The sequence below is a fragment of the Vanessa cardui genome, chromosome 1 (genome assembly GCF_905220365.1).
Source record: "Vanessa cardui chromosome 1, ilVanCard2.1, whole genome shotgun sequence".
Lineage (NCBI taxonomy): Eukaryota > Metazoa > Arthropoda > Insecta > Lepidoptera > Nymphalidae > Vanessa > Vanessa cardui.
In genome coordinates this window covers 14337459-14358567 of record NC_061123.1, presented here as the reverse complement: position 1 = coordinate 14358567, position 21109 = coordinate 14337459, and the positions used below count along the sequence as shown (strand labels likewise).

Here is a 21109-nt window from a genome sequence, read left to right as displayed (position 1 = left end):
ACATATTTTTACTTTTTTATAAATGTTTATTTTCTGACATGTTATTTTGTTAATTATTTCAGTATTGTGTTGATATTGATGTTTTTTATTTTTCTTATGTAGTGCCTATTCTATTAGTGGTTATGACATTTTTATATTATTACTTTAAAAAATATTGTCACTTTGTTTTGATACTAATATTATACTATGTAAAAAAATATATAAAAAAAGTTTGTATACATTATGTGTTTAATTATGAATTACCTCTAGGCCTATTCATAAGTATAATTCTTATTTAAAAAAAAAAAAAAACGAATTAACTGTTAACTGAATTTTTTAACTGTTAACTGATCTTTATTTCTGTTGAATTCGATCAAAATGTGTAGTGTTTGTAACTATTATAGTTCTTCAGAAACATCAAATGTATGTTATTTACAGAAACCTTACTTTGTAATAGGGCATTGTGAATGACCCTCTGAGTGCCACTCACCCATTAGATGTTCTCTGGCTACACAGCATTATTTAGTAGTGCTGTGTTCCAGTTTAGTGGGAAGACTACTGTAACTACAGGATACTAGAGACATAACCATCAGTTCCCATAGTTGTTTGCTTAATATTTCTTACAGCACCAATACTGTGCCTATGCCCTGAGGTGATTACCGACGATTTGCAAGTTATAATATTATTATACTCAAAAATTCTAACCAACTGTTTTAACCAATGTTTGTTTAAAACCAAATAAGAGTTTATTTTATCTTTAACATTAAATATATTAAAGAGTTATGTCTATGAGCCCACAACACTATAGATAGTTTGATATACAAATCGTCATGTTCATGTGTTTATTGTGGGAAAACAAAATGGCGATGTTGCTGCTGAAATCCAGACAAATCTTTAAACCTTAAGCTAATATTGAAAAAACGTCGATGGAAATACATATTTTTTATTAGTCAGAAATTAATATAAGAAAGTCAGACTTATAACGGCTTCTTTACAGCAGATTTTTGGGTACACACAGACAAATCAGCTTGGTGAAGTGTTAAGTCGGCAAAGCTGTCTTCTTGATGTGACAGCAAAGATTTTTTCATTGCATTCATTTCTCTATGATCATGTTTAATGATGACAGGTTTTGGTAAAGAAGAAGCCACTCTTTTAGCCCATGGACTCTCTGGCAGCTTCTCTTTGTCAGGTATTGTTATCTAAAACATGAAGGACATATATTTAACATGACATTAAAACTGTATATAATTTAATATTATGCAAAAATATAATTAACTTTACAATAATGTAATTAGTATAAAAACTACCAGCCATTATATCAAACTAATATGCAACAAATGCTTCTGAAATGCTTCATTATTTAGAATAATAACTTAAACTAAGAAGTGTTTAATAATGTACAATTATTTATGAATAAAGGTGGGCAGTAATTAATTTGTAACTTATTCAAAATTCTACAATGTGAGATTTTAAGACACAATTATAGTCCCAGCCATATATATACCATACCACTGAATATGATAATATTCAATAATTAAATAATTTTTTTGTCTTGTGTGCCATGCTTTTAAACATCACCACCGGCACCTAATACTAATTTAACTGTATAAATTACTAAAAAATATATTTACCACTTTTGTTTTTTTAGCACTTCTATAGGCAAGAGAGGGTAGTGAGACATTTTCTTTATTGCTTAATTTATTATCAATTGTGGTTTTTATTTTTAATTTGTGGTTTTTGGGTAAAGGTTTTTTTGGATGCACATCCCTCAACAGTGGAACCTGTGGACCATTCTTGATATATGATGCCACAGGACTTGTAATATGTTGAAAAGCATTCATTTTGCTGGGAGTTTTCTTTGTGGAGGACAGTGGATACTTCTTAGACGATAAAGGATTCTTTGGTGTTTTAAATATTTCTTTAGAACATTTTGTTTCTACAAATGGTGTTGATATACCTTCAGTCTTTACACTTTGAACATGTTTCTGCGAGTTACAGGATTTTAAAGGTGTATCATATAACCTTTCTACTTGTAAATCAGTTATTGTTTTAGATTCAATAGTTTTATTTCCAGGTTCTTTTTCATTTTTTTCACTTTCATTTTCTTTTTTTGTTTCTACATCATTATTTCCTTTTGATGAACTTGTAATGATTTCCGGAATGTTACTTTGACTTTCTTTGACCGTTTCACTAATACTGCCTTTAGCTTTGTTATTTTCATTATCATTTAAATGAGCATTATTCAAAATATATTCGACGACTTCTAAAGTATTATCCAATACATTATTGACATTTGGTTTTGGGGATGTATACATTTCGGTTACGATTTCTTCTAGTTTTAAAAAACTATCATCCGTAGATTTAACATCCCAGTCCGTAGAAGCCCTTGGAAAAGTGTTAGCGTTTGAAGAACAATCTAAATCTACGTTGGCGTTTCTACCGGAATATATGTCGGGCTCCGAATGCGTCTCAATGACACTAATACTTTCGTCGTTTACAAATTTATCGTTATCAGTAGAACACCTTAAATAAAGTAATAATTCGAATTAATTTAAACATTTTACATGTAATTAACATCTAAAACTACAAATGATATCGTGGTAAGAAACTTAATACTTACGAAAACGTTTGCCGAAAATTATTACATAAAATACGTTTCTTTACTTCTTTTAAAGATAACTTTCCAAAAAATACTTCGTCATCACTAAGATTTTCATCTGCTGAGTACATGGCCATTGTTGTAATGATATTGTTACATTAATATACTAGTAACTATACTAAAAATCGTTGCAATTATTTTGTTGAATTTACAACGAACTTTATTTTCATAATTCAAAATTTGAAGTTCTTATGTCAACTTGTCAAGTGTCAACACTATTTTTTTGTCTTCCTTCTCGTGTAAGGCCAACGCATGGTGTTATACAGCTTAATTATTTATTATACCGCTTATATATATTATAATGCCTATATCATGACTTAAAGCATGATATTAACTAATGTTTTTGCAGTAATACTGCAAAAATATTAGTTTTGATGTTTTTTTTCATACATTCACTGCCATTCAATTTGATTTTATATTATTAATAATCGTTTTATCAACTTCAGGTCGCTTTATTTATTCTCATTTAAATAATAAGCCTTTATACTCATTCATAAATTTATATACATTATAATTATTTTAAAAAATAATAGTAAGTAAAAAGTGTCATTTTACTCTTCATTTCTGTTTAAATTACTATTTTTGTAGGTTTTATTTTAAATAGTAATATATTATTTAATACATTTCAAGAAGATATCTTATGATATCTAAGTCTTAAATAAAATTTAATTCATTTTGGTGTAAAGATTACCTTACTTTTTAGTGTTTAACACTGCGTGTTTTTTACCTTTTTTTTTAGTTACCTCAGTCTAAAAAGATTAATATGTAAAAACCAGACATTTAATAGAAACAATGCAATAAAGATTGAAACAAATATTATTTTAATTTCTTTAATAACTCCGCGGCTTCCTTATTAGCGCGATGATCATCATCAGACTTTGCAGGGTAACTTGCGGCTAACTTGAGATAATACTTAGCTTGATCTTCTTTTTTAAGTTTTAAATAACAACAACCAAGTCTAAGAAGATTAATACTGTAAAATCGTGGCTGGGCAGCCTCAGCTCTCAAATAGTACTCCAGAGCATCTTCATATGTAGAATAAGGTAATGGTGCAAAAACTGCATCAGCCGTTTTCCTCTGATGCCATGGTAATTCACTTATTTGAAAACACCATTCGCCTAGCATATGCAAGAGACTAGCATCATTTGGATTCAGTGTGACAGCAAGCTGTAACAATAGTTAACAATATAAACAATAGTTACTGCTTTAAATGTCCTACGAAAACATTACACATTAAACTATAAAATTAAAGTGAGAAACATAATTCTACTAAAAAATCCATGTTATCGTAATTTACGCGTTACGCAAACGTCGTAAACTAAAAGAATTGTTGAATTGAACAATCAATCCTTATAAATCAATTGTTTTAACCGTATCATAGATTTTATAGTCTGGAACTATCAGATACCACGGTGCATGCTATATTATATAATATTAAAACTATCATAGATTTTCCAGATCATCAGCAGACCTGGTCTTCGTCAAATTCGTTGAATGCTCTTACTTAAGGAAGTTAATGTCTACAATTTTGTTTCAAACTTGGTTAATATAAAAAAGGTGACAAAAATTCTATTTAAGTCTACCATCTACTGGTATATCTAGGTAAATATTGCTTTGAAAAATGAGGCAGATCTTTAACACTAAATAATTAATTTAAAAATATCAAGTGACCAGAAGTCCACGACCAAGTTTACGAAACTACGCTTTAAACATATTTAGATCAAAACTCAAAAAATTACAAATCTCGTTTATTCAAATTCTCGAAATACGCGATGAGATAATTTATTTGCGCGGTTTATAATACATCATAATTATGTAGTAATACGTTTTGCGTAATTAAAACATCTAGTTATCCCTTTTACTTATTGTTTCTATCAAGCTATCCATTTTTTCTTGTAACGATATTAACATATCTGTTTATTAGAATATCATTGGATCATAATCCAATATTGGACGCAATGCATGCTTAGATAAGTGTATATATATGATGCAATGGTTTAAACTTTAAGAAATACTTGTATTCGAAAATAAATACTATCAGTACAAAACACCATGAAGTGTTGCTCACAGCATCTATAACATTATTGTTTAATATAATTATTAAATTTGTTTACTCAATAAATTTGAAACTCATGTCAAAATAAATCAATAAAAATGGCGAAATTGCCTTCTCAATAAAAAAATAATTTATTTACTTTACCATTTAACAATTAATTAATAAATAATACACTACTTTGTTCTTCTATCTTCTTTATCATGATATTTATGCATTTAATTGTACTTAATAATTGACATAAACTATCATTGAAATGGTGGAAATAAGTAACTACTGTATATATCAATTCTTCTTGATAGAATAAACTTTAGGTTTACATTTTTTTAAATACTGTACATGATTAAGAAGAACCTTTATTAGCCTATTTAAATGAAGAATATTTTGATTTTGTACAAATATAACTCACAATCTGGCAGTTGATATTCCACTCTTCTAACTTCTTCTAACTATCTACAGATATGAAATATTTATATTTAAACTCATGGCTTATTATAAAGTCTCCTTTATAAAACTCATCATGCCTTATCAATATGTATATAGCGACTCACATCCATGTGTTTCTTTACATTTTCAAGTTGTTCTATTTTTTCTTGGATACCTTCGTTTGAACTTTTCGCATCTAATATCAGAGCATACCACTTTTGTACAGCAAAATTGTCTGGATTTGTTTCTAATTCTTCAGCAACCACATTATAGGCTTGTAAAATCAATTCTTTTTTAGTTTTTTGGCTGTATTTAGGATCTTTGGCCATATTGTATAGTGCACGACAAATACGCCATTTGATTTCAACATCATTTTGAATCTGTAATAGATGAAAATTAAAATATAATCTTTATATAATTAATACTAAAAAGAAATTTAGCCTTATAGCAAATGAAACAAACTATCTATATCACACACATATTACAGTTCATTATTTATATTATGCACAAGCTGAAACTGGCTTTGCAACAACAACAAAAGATTTGCTGTCCTGTCAGACTATGAGAGAAACTTACACCATCATATATATATAATTAATTATGTAACATGTCTCTAAATATAAAAATATAACAATCAAAGTTCAGATATTTTAAAATAGTAAGTTGAACGTTGCACCTTATATTTTATGAGCATGTTGTAACATTCTTCATATTTCCCAGTTTCAAACATTTTATCTGCTATTTCTGTTACGGATGGAATTAAGGTTACTTCTTTAATAGCATTTATATTGTTTTTGCTTACACTCGTAGGCCATAAGAACCAGAAACCAGAGAATATTTGAGTTGCTTTAACTGTCTTATCAAATAATTTAATCTGAAATGGTATTAAAAATTAATTGTAATAGTTAAACTTTAAAATAAATAATTTTGCCATATTACTCTTGTTAATAATAATTACCTGCAACAATTTGTTTATTTTCTTTTTAAACTCCCTGAAAATGTATATCCTGTGATGGTAAACCATGTTGTAAATTTTATTATTTGTATAGATATTCATCCGTGTAATTTGAACAATAAGTAAATTGTTAATATAAAATTTTATTTAGTTTAGTTATTCGCATGAAAATTTGTACAGCATAAAATATACCATAACAGACAGTAATTTACAAAATAACTAAAGATTTCGTAAATTTGATATTTGGATCAAGTTTTTGTACTGAAATCAAAAAGTTTCACATATATAATGGTACACAGCTTCTTAATTTAATATTTTATTCAATGTTTATTTATATTTCCATTTGAACTTTGAAGTTTAAAACGCTCAGTTTAAAACAGATATCAAATAAATTATATAGTTATTTTATTTTATGCACTATTCTGAATACATAATCTGTATTATCATATTCAGTCTGTGCTGCTAAGAAAGAGTTATATAGTTATAGCGATTGCCGCGTGATTCAAAATTATTGTTATTGTATTATTTCAACAATTTTCTTAGGGAAGATTACTTGATATTATTTTATACGATATTTTGTACTTATGTCAACGTTAGAAGAAAATAATAGACCCAGTCGTTTATTAAGCAAACGTGGCCCAAAATTTATAATAACAATAACAACAACAGCCTGTAAATTTCCCACTGCTGGGTTTCAAACCTTCTCCTCAAAGAGAGAGCCTTTGAGGAGAAGGTTTGAAACATATTTCAACAACTTCCCATGCGGATTGGTGGAATACAAATGTGGCAGATTTTTTATGAATTTAGATACATGCAGCCTGCAGGTTATCTCATGATGTTTTCCTTCACCGCCAAGCACAAGATGAATTATAATTGTATTTAAAGATGAGAGACAAAGACAATGTTATAAAATTTACTATTTGATATGTGATTCATCTCTATTAACATAAATACAACTACAAATTGAAAGGAAGCTACTTTAGATGAGCATTCTTAAGAACTTAATATAATTTGAATAATTAATTGAAAAAATATAGTCTTTTTTTCAGTACATTTTTAACTCGAAATTAATAATATTTATAATTATATATTTTTAAAGAATAACAATTAATCACTGGTATTGCAAGTCTAACCCTAAATGCTATGTTTATTTTACATAATGGCAATAATATTCAAAAATCAATTTTTACCCGGTCCAAGGGCGGGTGTAACTGTTGACAGTTCAGTATAGTGAAGTGCAGTTGAATTTGGTGTAAGACATGTTTTTAATCTAAATAATATCATCAGTATTGTTATCATTATGAAGAGATCAGGTAATTACGAATTTATAAATATAAGTTATTTATCTGAAATCTATACATCACTATAATGATTCGCGCCAATTACTTTTAAGCATTTTAAGTTCAAATGTATAATTTCGTTATAGAAGTTTTTTTATTATCAAAATGCGTAAAATTAATATTATCGAAAAGCGTTAATTTGTTATTACAAAATCAAAGATAATACTCAATTTTTGGGCTATCAGAGAAGATAAAGTTCCTTGAATTTTAAAATATGTACAAAACAAGAATTTGTTAGGGTGAAATATAACTAAAATTGTATATATTTCAATTAATTTATTAAAATGGTCTCTATTTTATGTCACAAGTATAGATTTGTACATGCTTATATAATAATAACATGTTAACTTTAATACAATGTTAATGTTAACATATTTGTTTCATGATAGTAATAAAACATGTACATATCATCATTACAGCTTTACTTTTCATTAATTATTTTTGAACTATTTTGTAATTTAAATGAATGTATGTGAAAGAATATAAAAAAATGTCTTGACATATGCTTATGAAAACCTTTACATGGCTATACTATATAACCTTATGATTTAAATTTTTAATTATATTGACACTTTGTGCATCCAATTTTGTTTAAACATAGATGTCATAATAACTTAAACTTGATAAAATTTTAGTATTTTGAAATATTGGGGATCATGCTCGTATTGGGTATAATCACATAAATAGTCACATAAATTGCTGTACCAATATTTATTTAAATTATGAAAATTATTACTGATCTGATTAGAGTTTAGTAAAATATTTATTTACTGTCAATCAAAATATCTTGCTCCCAATGTCAGTCACAAGTCACAACACTGTTTGTTTAATTAAAATGTTTTATTCAATTATTATTGCAAATTGCAACATGTAGCATATGTATTAATTTGTTTCAATTGTTTAAAAGACCTACATCCTTTAAATTACATCGTATTTTTCAATGGCCTACCTATGTAAGACATATTTATGATGTAGAGAAGTTATAATGATGTTACTAAAGTGTCGTAACTTATAAAAATATACTCTTACTACAATACTCTTTTCTTGGGTTGATATAACATGTACAACAAATATTGTATTGTCGAACAGTAATGGAATGATGCCGAACGGAATATTTGACAAACTAGGTACTTTCAGGTACAAGGGAGCTTACATTACTACCTTCTCAGATTGTAGATGATGTAAGGCATGCTTAATATTTGACATTGCCTAACTTTTTGTATATAAGGTTAACAATTTGTTTGACAATTTTATATATCACCACAGAAAGATGTAATTAGTGTGAACTAATTATAGTAATTATGTTGGTTCAGTTTAGGAATAAATATCATAAACTATAAAAAATGGAGTTAAAATTTTCTATTTTTTGAGTGTTACATTGGTGGAACACCATATAAAAAAAACCCTAGTATTAAGAACCACGGTATTCTTTTTGAACAAAACTGTACTTTAAAATTTATCATTAGGGTACAAAATCAATTGTCTTGTAAATTTAGGTGTCATTGACAGCGTAAAAAAAGGTTGACAATGTATATCTTACAGTGCCAATGTTTGTATGTGTGTATACAATTAACAGTTGCAATTGACAAGTCTTCTTTCATAAAATAAAATTAATTTGAACTGATATTTTTGCAACATATAACTTCAAACCAATTTAAGTTAAATTATTTTATCTCATACCAAAAATGTATTTTTTTACTTAAACATCGAACAATACTAAAGTAGCATGGCAGAAAGTATCTATGTACTACATATAGTAAATTAATTGACAGTGTATTTGAAAGATGCTTCCCGAGGTTTGGTATAAAACCTATCTTACTATTTTTTATTATCTAGGGAAAAGAGGGGTTTTATTTAAGATTTCATAAAAAGTGTTTCTTAATTGTAATCACAGACAATTGGAAACAAGTTGTATTGTCTTTAAATGTAATCGATTCAATGTGGAACCGATTAATGCAGTATTCTCGGAATATTTTGGTTAAATCATTGCATTTTTCAGTTCTTATGTCTTAAATCACAAGTACTATAGTATATCTCCACATACAGTGTTTTAAACAACACCCCTCATGTAATGTTAATCATGTTGATTACGTGATATGAAATCATATAAAAATATATTTTTGGATTTGAAAATGGAACGAATTAAAAAATAATTAAAATTTTGATCCTTTTTTAAGTTAAGAATAGATTATCAAGTAACTTTGGTACTGTGTATCATTGTTTTGTGATCATAGAGCGTACAGCGTCGTACTCTATAACTAAAGCGGGTCTCTCTTGCGGAACCCGACGGTCATAACACGCCACAAACGTCCTGTCACTGTAATCGACACCTATCCTTACCGTTATACTTCACGTTACATGAAGCTATGTATTAAGGGTATTTAAATATTTTTTTTTTTTTTTTTAATTTTTGCTCGACATCTATGCACGTGAGCACGCATACCTTTCAAAAATATCTGTTTCGGAATTCGTCATTAATTTTATTAAACCGTTTAAAAATATTAGTCCATAACCTTTTAGTTCATTAATTTTTTCGAAAGACAGAAAAAACCTTAAGTTATACATATTTTTTAGAAACAAGCTTACGTCATTTGTTCCGTATCTATGATTTTGTAAGAAGTAATTATAAAAATTGACATACCTACTCTATTTTCTCTATCCCGATTTTTATATTACTGTTACACTGAGATCGAGTAGTGTAATCCGGATTTTTCATATTATCTCTTATTTGATATATTTATATTATATTTTTCTTCTATTATCCTTAAAAAACTTACATCTAATTAAAAAATCAATTTTACTAGCGCAACATTTAGAAGCAGCATTCGAAGCAGTCGAGAGGGTGTCTTCACCCTAAAATATAGGGTATGACCCTTCACGAGTTTAACTTATTGAATGAAAAAATGTTTGGTCTGAGAAGTTTAGATACTAAATTTATTTTAAGTATCGCGAGAATATCAACGTATTCTATATTAATATAGTGCTTGTTTACAAGTAGCAGTATGGGTTCGAAGTCCGCATTAAATTAATACATCAGTTTACGATCATGTTATCATGCATTTAAGGTACTTTAAAACAATTAACTTTTATTGCATTGTTTTGCAAAAAACGATTGATGTACGACTCAAAATGTTAAAAAAATTAGCGAATATAAATCTAAACCAACGTCTTATGTATTTAAAAAAAAAAAGTATTTTGAAGTCAGTTAGTATACTCAATAATATAAACAGTACGTTTTTTTCTTCTCCGAAAGAATTATATTGGTTGTAATTTAAATTATTTCGAATTTAGGTGGTCAGCATGCTCCCCTGCCTTTGCTAGTGTGACGTTTCGGAATCTTTCAAGTTGCAAATTCTCTACGCGTATTGAAATAACTTTGAGTGCAAATGCATGTGCGACCGGCGCGGGCGTCACTCATTGCTTAGTTCCTGTGGACGTGTGCGCATACGTCTCTCCGCCGTACACCGTGTATTTGTCTTTCACACGTAAACACATTACAGTGATGGTTTAGCGCGGCTCATCCTAATATTCTAACACTCGACTATAGTAAACAATCGACGGTTGTATTGAGGACGAGAGATAATTTATTTATTAATCTGAAACGGCAAATGAGTTTTTAGTGACACTTGTGGTCGTGTGTGTGTGTATTGTATTATTGTAATATGATCAAATGGTTTGTTCTCAATGCTTGAATAATACTGGAAAATAACTGCAATTATGGAAACATTGGATAACCATCTCAGCACACGTAAGAATAACATATTAAAAATATTTTTACTACTTTAATCACTACATAGTATAAAACAAGTCTCTTTTTCTGTCCCTATGTCCCTTTTTATGCTTAAATCTTAAAAACAAAGTAACGTATTGTGTTTTTTTTAATAGATAGAGTGTTTCGAGAGGCAGGTTTTTATATATAATACATATACAATATAGTAAAGGAATAGTGATAATTTCAGAAGTTTGTAATGTGATTTTGTAAATAAACAAATTCTGTTGTATATTTAGTATCGGAATTGCACCCGTGCGAAGTCGGGGTGGGTAGCTAGTTGTATATATCTAATAATGTGTTTAAAGAAAAATTTGCAACTACAATTCTGTTTTTTCCAATCAAACCATAAAAAAAAATCAGTTTATCTTTAATGTTTAACACTGACTGTGTTACTGATTATTTGAATATGATAAATAAATAATTGCTATAAACAAATAATATAGAAGAACCGGTAAGAAATGTAGTTAGCCTTTATAGATATAATCAAATAAATTTGTTGAATAACAGCAGCTATACTGTTAAATAAAAGTTGAAGCGATGTTCATACTAGAAGTTAGGAAGCAATTGAACGTCGATCCCACAATTAAAAATATCTTTACTATGCTCTCGTCATTTGTTTTGTTTTGGTGTCATATGTTTACAACATAATCAACAATGAAAGAATCTGAATATGAAAACAATGGTAGCATAGACGTCTCATTGACTCACAGAACCTTGCCTGGACTTTTTGTGTCGAGTGTTCGCTGGTAATATGCTGTCATTCCATAATTTATAATGTAGGAGTAAGCTGTGTTAGTAATCAATCGTTGTTAATGGAAGAAAGATATATGAGTACAGATAGTCTCGAAGACGTAGGTATTTGTTGTCTTCCCTGCATAGGTAGGTTCTTAGAATATATCAAGTGCCAACGATGATGTCATTGTTAAATATCTTATAGTTTTTCGTTTTTGTTTCATGTGCTGTCTATCCAACACGACAAATAGCGGTAAGTATTTTTTTTTAAATAACAGTACATTAATGAAAAATAGGTTATGGTAACGGATTTTTTTGTCGGTGCAAGCAAAGAGTATTAATTTGAATATGCAATAAAATGATATCGAAAAGGAATTATTAGGTCGACAAGTCCGTTTGTCCATTCCACACGTAGCGAGAGCCTTGCACGCGTCGTTTGAATTACGAGTAGGAATTCGCGACCGCTATTCGGCCGAATATGTTCGTCAGACGTCGGGCGCATCAGGTACCGTGACACAAATATCATTCCCCATGGTCATCCATTGGTAACTTCGAACGCTGCATGTGTACACAAAACCGATAGTGACGAATGTGTTGATATCAACGACGACTATTGTTCCAGTACGCGAAATCGTAATCGCCGGGTGGACGTTGTTTTGTAAAATTACTGTTAAGAATTGTATTTTAGTTAAAATCCGTTGTTATTATTATAATTTTCGATACTGAAACTATTTTCGTATGAGATGTTTGGTGTTCCTATTGTTCACATAAGTTCATTGAAACAGCGTTACGATTTTAGCCTGAAAAGGGGCAGTAAACGGTAAAGCGTTCAGAATGCTATATTCGTATCGAATACCTATTTAAGGTTCATAATTAGAACGTGGATTGCGATACGCGTATGTATGTAGGTATGTACTTAGCGAGGTTCTATGCAATTAGTGAGTCAGATAGTTGTTTGTGTTAAAAACACCATTAAATTGTTATCAGTGCTTGCTTTAAGCCGAGTGGTACTTGGCGTTGATTCACCCGACTTCATTCGACTCTCCTCCGGATGTGATTTGTCGACGGAAAAATGTGGTATCATATTTGTTAGTAGCGCAGTGCTGTGGTCGTAACAGTTTGTTTCCTTCGTATGTAGTTAGCGGATGGGTTATGTAAATTGTTATTTGCATATAGTCAGTTGCATAAATACAGAAGATTTTAAGTATTGTAGTGACAGTGATTACGATGGCATCTGTGTCAGAATCGCCTCTGACTAGGTCAAGAAATAGGCCAGTGCTGTCTCGATACAGGCCGGTCAATGAGAGTACCGATCAGGTAAGCGTTTATTATTTATATAAATATAACTCTGGCGAACAATAATAATTATTTAATAAATATGACAGAACTATTTCTGTATATGACGTATCTTATCGCTAAGCTAATAACGGGGTACAGTGTATTTAACATATTTGTTATTACTGGCAATAACTCATGAGGTGTGCCCGATAGCTTCAGAATTGTGGATTTTAGATTAGCGTGTATATTTTTAAGCAAGTTTCTATGAACATAATTACATCTACATTACAATATTTTGCAACTAGAAAAATATGTTAAAATTTCTGCCACTATTGATTGCTGATTCTTGTGTGTGTTATGTGTGTCATTAATTTTATTAAACCGTTTAAAAATATTAGTCCATAACCTTTTAGTTCATTAATTTTTTCGAAAGACAGAAAAAACCTTAAGTTATACATATTTTTTAGAAACAAGCTTACGTCATTTGTTCCGTATCTATGATTTTGTAAGAAGTAATTATAAAAATTGACATACCTACTCTATTTTCTCTATCCCGATTTTTATATTACTGTTACACTGAGATCGAGTAGTGTAATCCGGATTTTTCATATTATCTCTTATTTGATATATTTATATTATATTTTTCTTCTATTATCCTTAAAAAACTTACATCTAATTAAAAAATCAATTTTACTAGCGCAACATTTAGAAGCAGCATTCGAAGCAGTCGAGAGGGTGTCTTCACCCTAAAATATAGGGTATGACCCTTCACGAGTTTAACTTATTGAATGAAAAAATGTTTGGTCTGAGAAGTTTAGATACTAAATTTATTTTAAGTATCGCGAGAATATCAACGTATTCTATATTAATATAGTGCTTGTTTACAAGTAGCAGTATGGGTTCGAAGTCCGCATTAAATTAATACATCAGTTTACGATCATGTTATCATGCATTTAAGGTACTTTAAAACAATTAACTTTTATTGCATTGTTTTGCAAAAAACGATTGATGTACGACTCAAAATGTTAAAAAAATTAGCGAATATAAATCTAAACCAACGTCTTATGTATTTAAAAAAAAAAAGTATTTTGAAGTCAGTTAGTATACTCAATAATATAAACAGTACGTTTTTTTCTTCTCCGAAAGAATTATATTGGTTGTAATTTAAATTATTTCGAATTTAGGTGGTCAGCATGCTCCCCTGCCTTTGCTAGTGTGACGTTTCGGAATCTTTCAAGTTGCAAATTCTCTACGCGTATTGAAATAACTTTGAGTGCAAATGCATGTGCGACCGGCGCGGGCGTCACTCATTGCTTAGTTCCTGTGGACGTGTGCGCATACGTCTCTCCGCCGTACACCGTGTATTTGTCTTTCACACGTAAACACATTACAGTGATGGTTTAGCGCGGCTCATCCTAATATTCTAACACTCGACTATAGTAAACAATCGACGGTTGTATTGAGGACGAGAGATAATTTATTTATTAATCTGAAACGGCAAATGAGTTTTTAGTGACACTTGTGGTCGTGTGTGTGTGTATTGTATTATTGTAATATGATCAAATGGTTTGTTCTCAATGCTTGAATAATACTGGAAAATAACTGCAATTATGGAAACATTGGATAACCATCTCAGCACACGTAAGAATAACATATTAAAAATATTTTTACTACTTTAATCACTACATAGTATAAAACAAGTCTCTTTTTCTGTCCCTATGTCCCTTTTTATGCTTAAATCTTAAAAACAAAGTAACGTATTGTGTTTTTTTTAATAGATAGAGTGTTTCGAGAGGCAGGTTTTTATATATAATACATATACAATATAGTAAAGGAATAGTGATAATTTCAGAAGTTTGTAATGTGATTTTGTAAATAAACAAATTCTGTTGTATATTTAGTATCGGAATTGCACCCGTGCGAAGTCGGGGTGGGTAGCTAGTTGTATATATCTAATAATGTGTTTAAAGAAAAATTTGCAACTACAATTCTGTTTTTTCCAATCAAACCATAAAAAAAAATCAGTTTATCTTTAATGTTTAACACTGACTGTGTTACTGATTATTTGAATATGATAAATAAATAATTGCTATAAACAAATAATATAGAAGAACCGGTAAGAAATGTAGTTAGCCTTTATAGATATAATCAAATAAATTTGTTGAATAACAGCAGCTATACTGTTAAATAAAAGTTGAAGCGATGTTCATACTAGAAGTTAGGAAGCAATTGAACGTCGATCCCACAATTAAAAATATCTTTACTATGCTCTCGTCATTTGTTTTGTTTTGGTGTCATATGTTTACAACATAATCAACAATGAAAGAATCTGAATATGAAAACAATGGTAGCATAGACGTCTCATTGACTCACAGAACCTTGCCTGGACTTTTTGTGTCGAGTGTTCGCTGGTAATATGCTGTCATTCCATAATTTATAATGTAGGAGTAAGCTGTGTTAGTAATCAATCGTTGTTAATGGAAGAAAGATATATGAGTACAGATAGTCTCGAAGACGTAGGTATTTGTTGTCTTCCCTGCATAGGTAGGTTCTTAGAATATATCAAGTGCCAACGATGATGTCATTGTTAAATATCTTATAGTTTTTCGTTTTTGTTTCATGTGCTGTCTATCCAACACGACAAATAGCGGTAAGTATTTTTTTTTAAATAACAGTACATTAATGAAAAATAGGTTATGGTAACGGATTTTTTTGTCGGTGCAAGCAAAGAGTATTAATTTGAATATGCAATAAAATGATATCGAAAAGGAATTATTAGGTCGACAAGTCCGTTTGTCCATTCCACACGTAGCGAGAGCCTTGCACGCGTCGTTTGAATTACGAGTAGGAATTCGCGACCGCTATTCGGCCGAATATGTTCGTCAGACGTCGGGCGCATCAGGTACCGTGACACAAATATCATTCCCCATGGTCATCCATTGGTAACTTCGAACGCTGCATGTGTACACAAAACCGATAGTGACGAATGTGTTGATATCAACGACGACTATTGTTCCAGTACGCGAAATCGTAATCGCCGGGTGGACGTTGTTTTGTAAAATTACTGTTAAGAATTGTATTTTAGTTAAAATCCGTTGTTATTATTATAATTTTCGATACTGAAACTATTTTCGTATGAGATGTTTGGTGTTCCTATTGTTCACATAAGTTCATTGAAACAGCGTTACGATTTTAGCCTGAAAAGGGGCAGTAAACGGTAAAGCGTTCAGAATGCTATATTCGTATCGAATACCTATTTAAGGTTCATAATTAGAACGTGGATTGCGATACGCGTATGTATGTAGGTATGTACTTAGCGAGGTTCTATGCAATTAGTGAGTCAGATAGTTGTTTGTGTTAAAAACACCATTAAATTGTTATCAGTGCTTGCTTTAAGCCGAGTGGTACTTGGCGTTGATTCACCCGACTTCATTCGACTCTCCTCCGGATGTGATTTGTCGACGGAAAAATGTGGTATCATATTTGTTAGTAGCGCAGTGCTGTGGTCGTAACAGTTTGTTTCCTTCGTATGTAGTTAGCGGATGGGTTATGTAAATTGTTATTTGCATATAGTCAGTTGCATAAATACAGAAGATTTTAAGTATTGTAGTGACAGTGATTACGATGGCATCTGTGTCAGAATCGCCTCTGACTAGGTCAAGAAATAGGCCAGTGCTGTCTCGATACAGGCCGGTCAATGAGAGTACCGATCAGGTAAGCGTTTATTATTTATATAAATATAACTCTGGCGAACAATAATAATTATTTAATAAATATGACAGAACTATTTCTGTATATGACGTATCTTATCGCTAAGCTAATAACGGGGTACAGTGTATTTAACATATTTGTTATTACTGGCAATAACTCATGAGGTGTGCCCGATAGCTTCAGAATTGTGGATTTTAGATTAGCGTGTATATTTTTAAGCAAGTTTCTATGAACATAATTACATCTACATTACAATATTTTGCAACTAGAAAAATATGTTAAAATTTCTGCCACTATTGATTGCTGATTCTTGTGTGTGTTATGTGTGTCAAGTTAGGAATTAAAATGTTGTCGATGACGTTGTTGTCTGGCCTGGATTTTGGTCACGGTGACCAATCTCCTGGGAGTCCCAGCAAGTACTTTTCACCCTATAAATTCGATGTGACGGCAGTTCGGACATTACCTATATGTTTTTTCCGAGGAACGGAAGTGTAAATACTGTCAACTTAAAAAAACGATTAGATATTTAACCGGAAAACAGCTTTGCCTACTTAGTATTTTTGTGTTCCAATTTGAAGGGTCAGTGAACCTGCCCGGCGGCAAAAGGGACGTAACATGTATGCCAATGTGCCACCAAACTTGGGAGCAATACCCAAGTTTGGTGGCACATTGGCATACAAGGGTTGATTAATATATATAACAGTGCCAGACTCTCTGGTAGCTTAATATTAGGCAGCCAATTTGCCTATCCACCTACTTATGTCATAAAAATGTGGTCTGGGTACTGATTCCAAACCTCAACATCTACAGCAGAATAAACTACCCACTAGACCAAACGAAACCAATAATTACACAATAATGTATTGTTATTAGGACCAAAACTCTGATGAAAATTTTAGCTAAATGCATCTTATATTCTCGAGTGATTACAAAAGCTTGTACATGAGAGATTGATTTGAATTTGTTAAATGTTAACGCCTACTATGGTTTTATACAAAGCGTAGATGTTAAATATAATTAATGATGGGTAAATGGTTACAACAATAGAGAACATATCTTTTAACAGCTGATTGAAAGATATAAATTATATGTAATTTTCTAATTGGGTCATTTTATTTCACAACTCGACACTAGAAGCGTTTTTGGTTCCTATCAGTAGAGTAGATACAATAAAAAAAAAACAATATTTGAAATTTTATTTTATAAATGATTTCATGTTGTAATTACGTTCGTTAAACCATCAAGAGTTTATTCATTTCCAACGTTGTTTTGTTTTGGTATCGAAGTCTGTTAGTTTGATGGCACGTGCCTTTTGCCTAAACAACGTCTGATTTATAAACGGATATTTCGTGTTTTACAATTGATAAATCACGAACTATTCTTAAAATTTCGTGGAATTTGATGTTAATTTTACGAATATATTATTATATTCAATTTAAATTTAAATATTTGTCTTTGGGGTTGTCCATTAATCACGTGATCTTATTTTAGCATTTTTTAACCCCCCTCCCCCATTGGTGATACGTAGTGAGTTTTAAGACCACCCCCCCTCCCCCTTCTCAACGTCACGTGTATTTTTAGTACCTACAACGAATCTTAAAATTTTCTGAATATTATCTAAATTTAAATACAGGTATAAACTATAATCTTATTTTATTCTGAAATTAAGGACCATATTTGTTTAAAAATCGCGCATTAGACGAAAAAATAAATACACGAGATATCTTACTACACCCCCCCTCCCCCTTGTGTTATTTTCGTGATTTTTATCAAACCCCTCCCCCCCCTTTCAAGCCTCACGTGATTAAACCCCTTTTCAAAAAATCCAGTCTTCACCCAGAGGGCAAAATAAAAAAATAACAGTAATGCCAAATTAGAAAAGATTTGTAATAGGTACCAAATGATTAAAAATTAAAATTAGTTGACATGAATAGAAGAGAGAGAAAAAGGTTTTGTGTTTTTGTCTATTTATATATTAACGTACGTATGTTCGTTCTTGGGGTTCAAGCTTCCTGTTGAAGTTGTACTCGTAAATTATACAATTTCAATACAATTATATATACATAACTAAAGGAAATATCTACAAATTTTTTTAAATGAAACATCTTAATTATAAAAATGAATGTTTGTTTATCCGTTCAACTCGCAGCTACATAGCACGTTTCAGTACATCAAAGTCTATTCCGTTCAACTGATCGCAACGATCATTGTTATAAACATACGTCACAAGACAAATTCTTGGTTTTGCTATACACCTATTTCGTTTATCGTTATGAATAGGATTTTATATATTTTGATTTCGATACGCTAACAATAATTATTTGTTTATTGTCGAAATGTATTGGCATTTCGCCATCTCGCGTTAATTTTGTATCAATTCCATTTGTTGGGTTAGTTTCCGGTCACCATAAGGGTGGCTGAGGCGCGCTTACGTGCTCTATTGGATGCGCTTAACTAAATCCATTCCATTGGTCGGCTCTTACGATAGTCACATGTTGAGATGGGGTTGCTCTGCTAGATTACATTTACATATTCATTTTTAAATAAAACCTTTTTTGTTGCATTTATAAAATGTGAAAAACATTTAAATTTATCATCTAATTTTTCTATGGAAATAAACATTAATGATATCCTGTTAGTTATAAACTCTCTAAATACAAAATTTTACAATAATAACTTATATTATTACATAATTTTAAATAATTATTTTTAATTAGTTAGACTATATATAGTAAGACAATATTTCCTTGTCCTTTATTGTCTTCTTCTTGCAAAAGTCAAATTACTGATGATAGAAAGAGAGGTAGGTAGATAGTAGTGTTTCAAGCCCTTTTGTGGGTATTGATTGGATATGTCGCATTGCACGTCGATTTTTCATTTTCCTCTTCAGTTCATTTGTCATCGGTAAAACCAATTAATTGTATTGAATTTTAATCGAGTATGTAATATATAACCACAAAAGGCTATTTTGCCCCATTTATAATTGATACTAAAATAATTGTACTTTGAAATTAAAAAAGCAATATATTTTAAATCAATACCTAAATTCTTCAACATCATCAGACATTTTTTCCACAAGTATTCGAACTTAAATCGTAATTATCACATATATTGAACTGAACAAAAGGAAAATTAGCAACATTTAACATTTATGTCAACGATATATATTGGTAATATAAATGTACTTCTATAATTATTAAGTAACGCAGTAAACTTGAATCATAAATGATGAATATTGTACGTGCTAAAAAATAAAATAGAATATCTATAGAGTATTCTTACTGATGGTCGTCTCTGTATGATGACTAGACTTTTGAATACGGCTTGGACAAAATGAAAAAAAGTGTTCGCAATTTCCTGTAGATTTGCCAGCAATTTCAGTGCTTTTTTACGTAATTCATAAAAGTATTTTAATCTCAACTTTTTTGCACTACAGTCACTGCAAGTTGAGCAAATTTAAGATGCGTAAAAATTGTCTACTCATCACAAATAATACTAATAATCCATTGAATACATTTTGTTTTACTGGCGAAAAAAACCTTAACAAGTTAAATCGCTCGAATTCTGAACATAACGGTGCTGGCGTGCTTAAATTTTAAGTATGCACTTAGAGCTTGCTTAAGCCAATATCGTAGAACAATTCCGATGGAAAAACTTCGAAGGTGAATTGTGTTTAGCATTTTACTCAAACGAGCTATGTTTTTTTTCAATAGGAAAAGTTTAATTGTTTTTCATAAGTACCAACGAGTAATAGACCTTCGTCAATTAATTTGGTCAATTTAATTTTTAAAACAAAAGGGAGCTGGTTAAAGTAAAACCCATAAAGCTACTATTTAAATCTTCAGCTGGGATATAACGTAGCACTGTTTGGGTTAACGTGCCGTTACTAACCATTACTAGGCACGTGCAGGTCCACATCTTTATACGATCTTTCAACGTGTTTACAGTTCAACAAACTCGAAGGTGATTAAAGATTTACTTGATGTAACAATTTTAAAAATGTAACACATCTAAATGATCCATATAACATGACTTCGTAACATGCGCATATACGTTTATGTCTAGTAGATAGGGATGGTGACTTTCAAGAGGGAGAATCTTGAAACTGTGTCACGAATCTCAGTAGATTGAAACAGCGTGCTCGTAGTATTTTTCCCCACCCTCCCAACCTGTACACCCCCAAAGGGAGCTGTGTACTATTTAG

General features: G+C 30.5%; 3 protein-coding genes across 6 annotated transcripts in view; 1 reads left to right on the top strand and 2 right to left on the bottom strand.

Annotated features, from left to right (window-relative positions):
- Nucleotides 1-913: 913 nt before the first annotated feature.
- Nucleotides 914-3300, bottom strand: LOC124533217. The gene is made up of 3 exons (XM_047108418.1): nucleotides 2600-3300; nucleotides 1611-2502; nucleotides 914-1178 (listed from the first exon to the last, which is right to left on the bottom strand). The coding sequence occupies exons 1-3, from the start codon at nucleotides 2713-2715 to the stop codon at nucleotides 957-959; spliced, it is 1230 nt and encodes a 409-aa protein (XP_046964374.1). The 5' UTR covers nucleotides 2716-3300; the 3' UTR covers nucleotides 914-956.
- Nucleotides 3301-3348: 48 nt separating this feature from the next.
- Nucleotides 3349-6446, bottom strand: LOC124533225 (regulator of microtubule dynamics protein 1-like). The gene is made up of 4 exons (XM_047108428.1): nucleotides 6076-6446; nucleotides 5794-5991; nucleotides 5243-5497; nucleotides 3349-3805 (listed from the first exon to the last, which is right to left on the bottom strand). Exons 1-4 carry the CDS (start codon nucleotides 6172-6174, stop codon nucleotides 3455-3457), a joined length of 903 nt encoding a protein of 300 aa, XP_046964384.1. The 5' UTR covers nucleotides 6175-6446; the 3' UTR covers nucleotides 3349-3454.
- Nucleotides 6447-7262: 816 nt separating this feature from the next.
- LOC124534323 (septin-7) overlaps nucleotides 7263-21109 on the top strand; it is a 48152-nt gene continuing 34305 nt past the window's right edge. The window contains exons 1-2 of one of the 4 annotated variants that reach the window (XM_047110164.1): nucleotides 7263-7385; nucleotides 12168-12169. In XM_047110164.1, the coding sequence (XP_046966120.1) occupies nucleotides 7373-7385; nucleotides 12168-12169 (15 nt within the window). In that variant the 5' untranslated portion in view covers nucleotides 7263-7372. Of the gene's footprint in view, nucleotides 7386-12167; nucleotides 12170-14532; nucleotides 14836-15656; nucleotides 15739-15842; nucleotides 15845-16225; nucleotides 16909-21109 lie in introns of those variants that run through there. The other 3 variants (XM_047110156.1, XM_047110148.1, XM_047110131.1) reach the window with 3 other exon arrangements.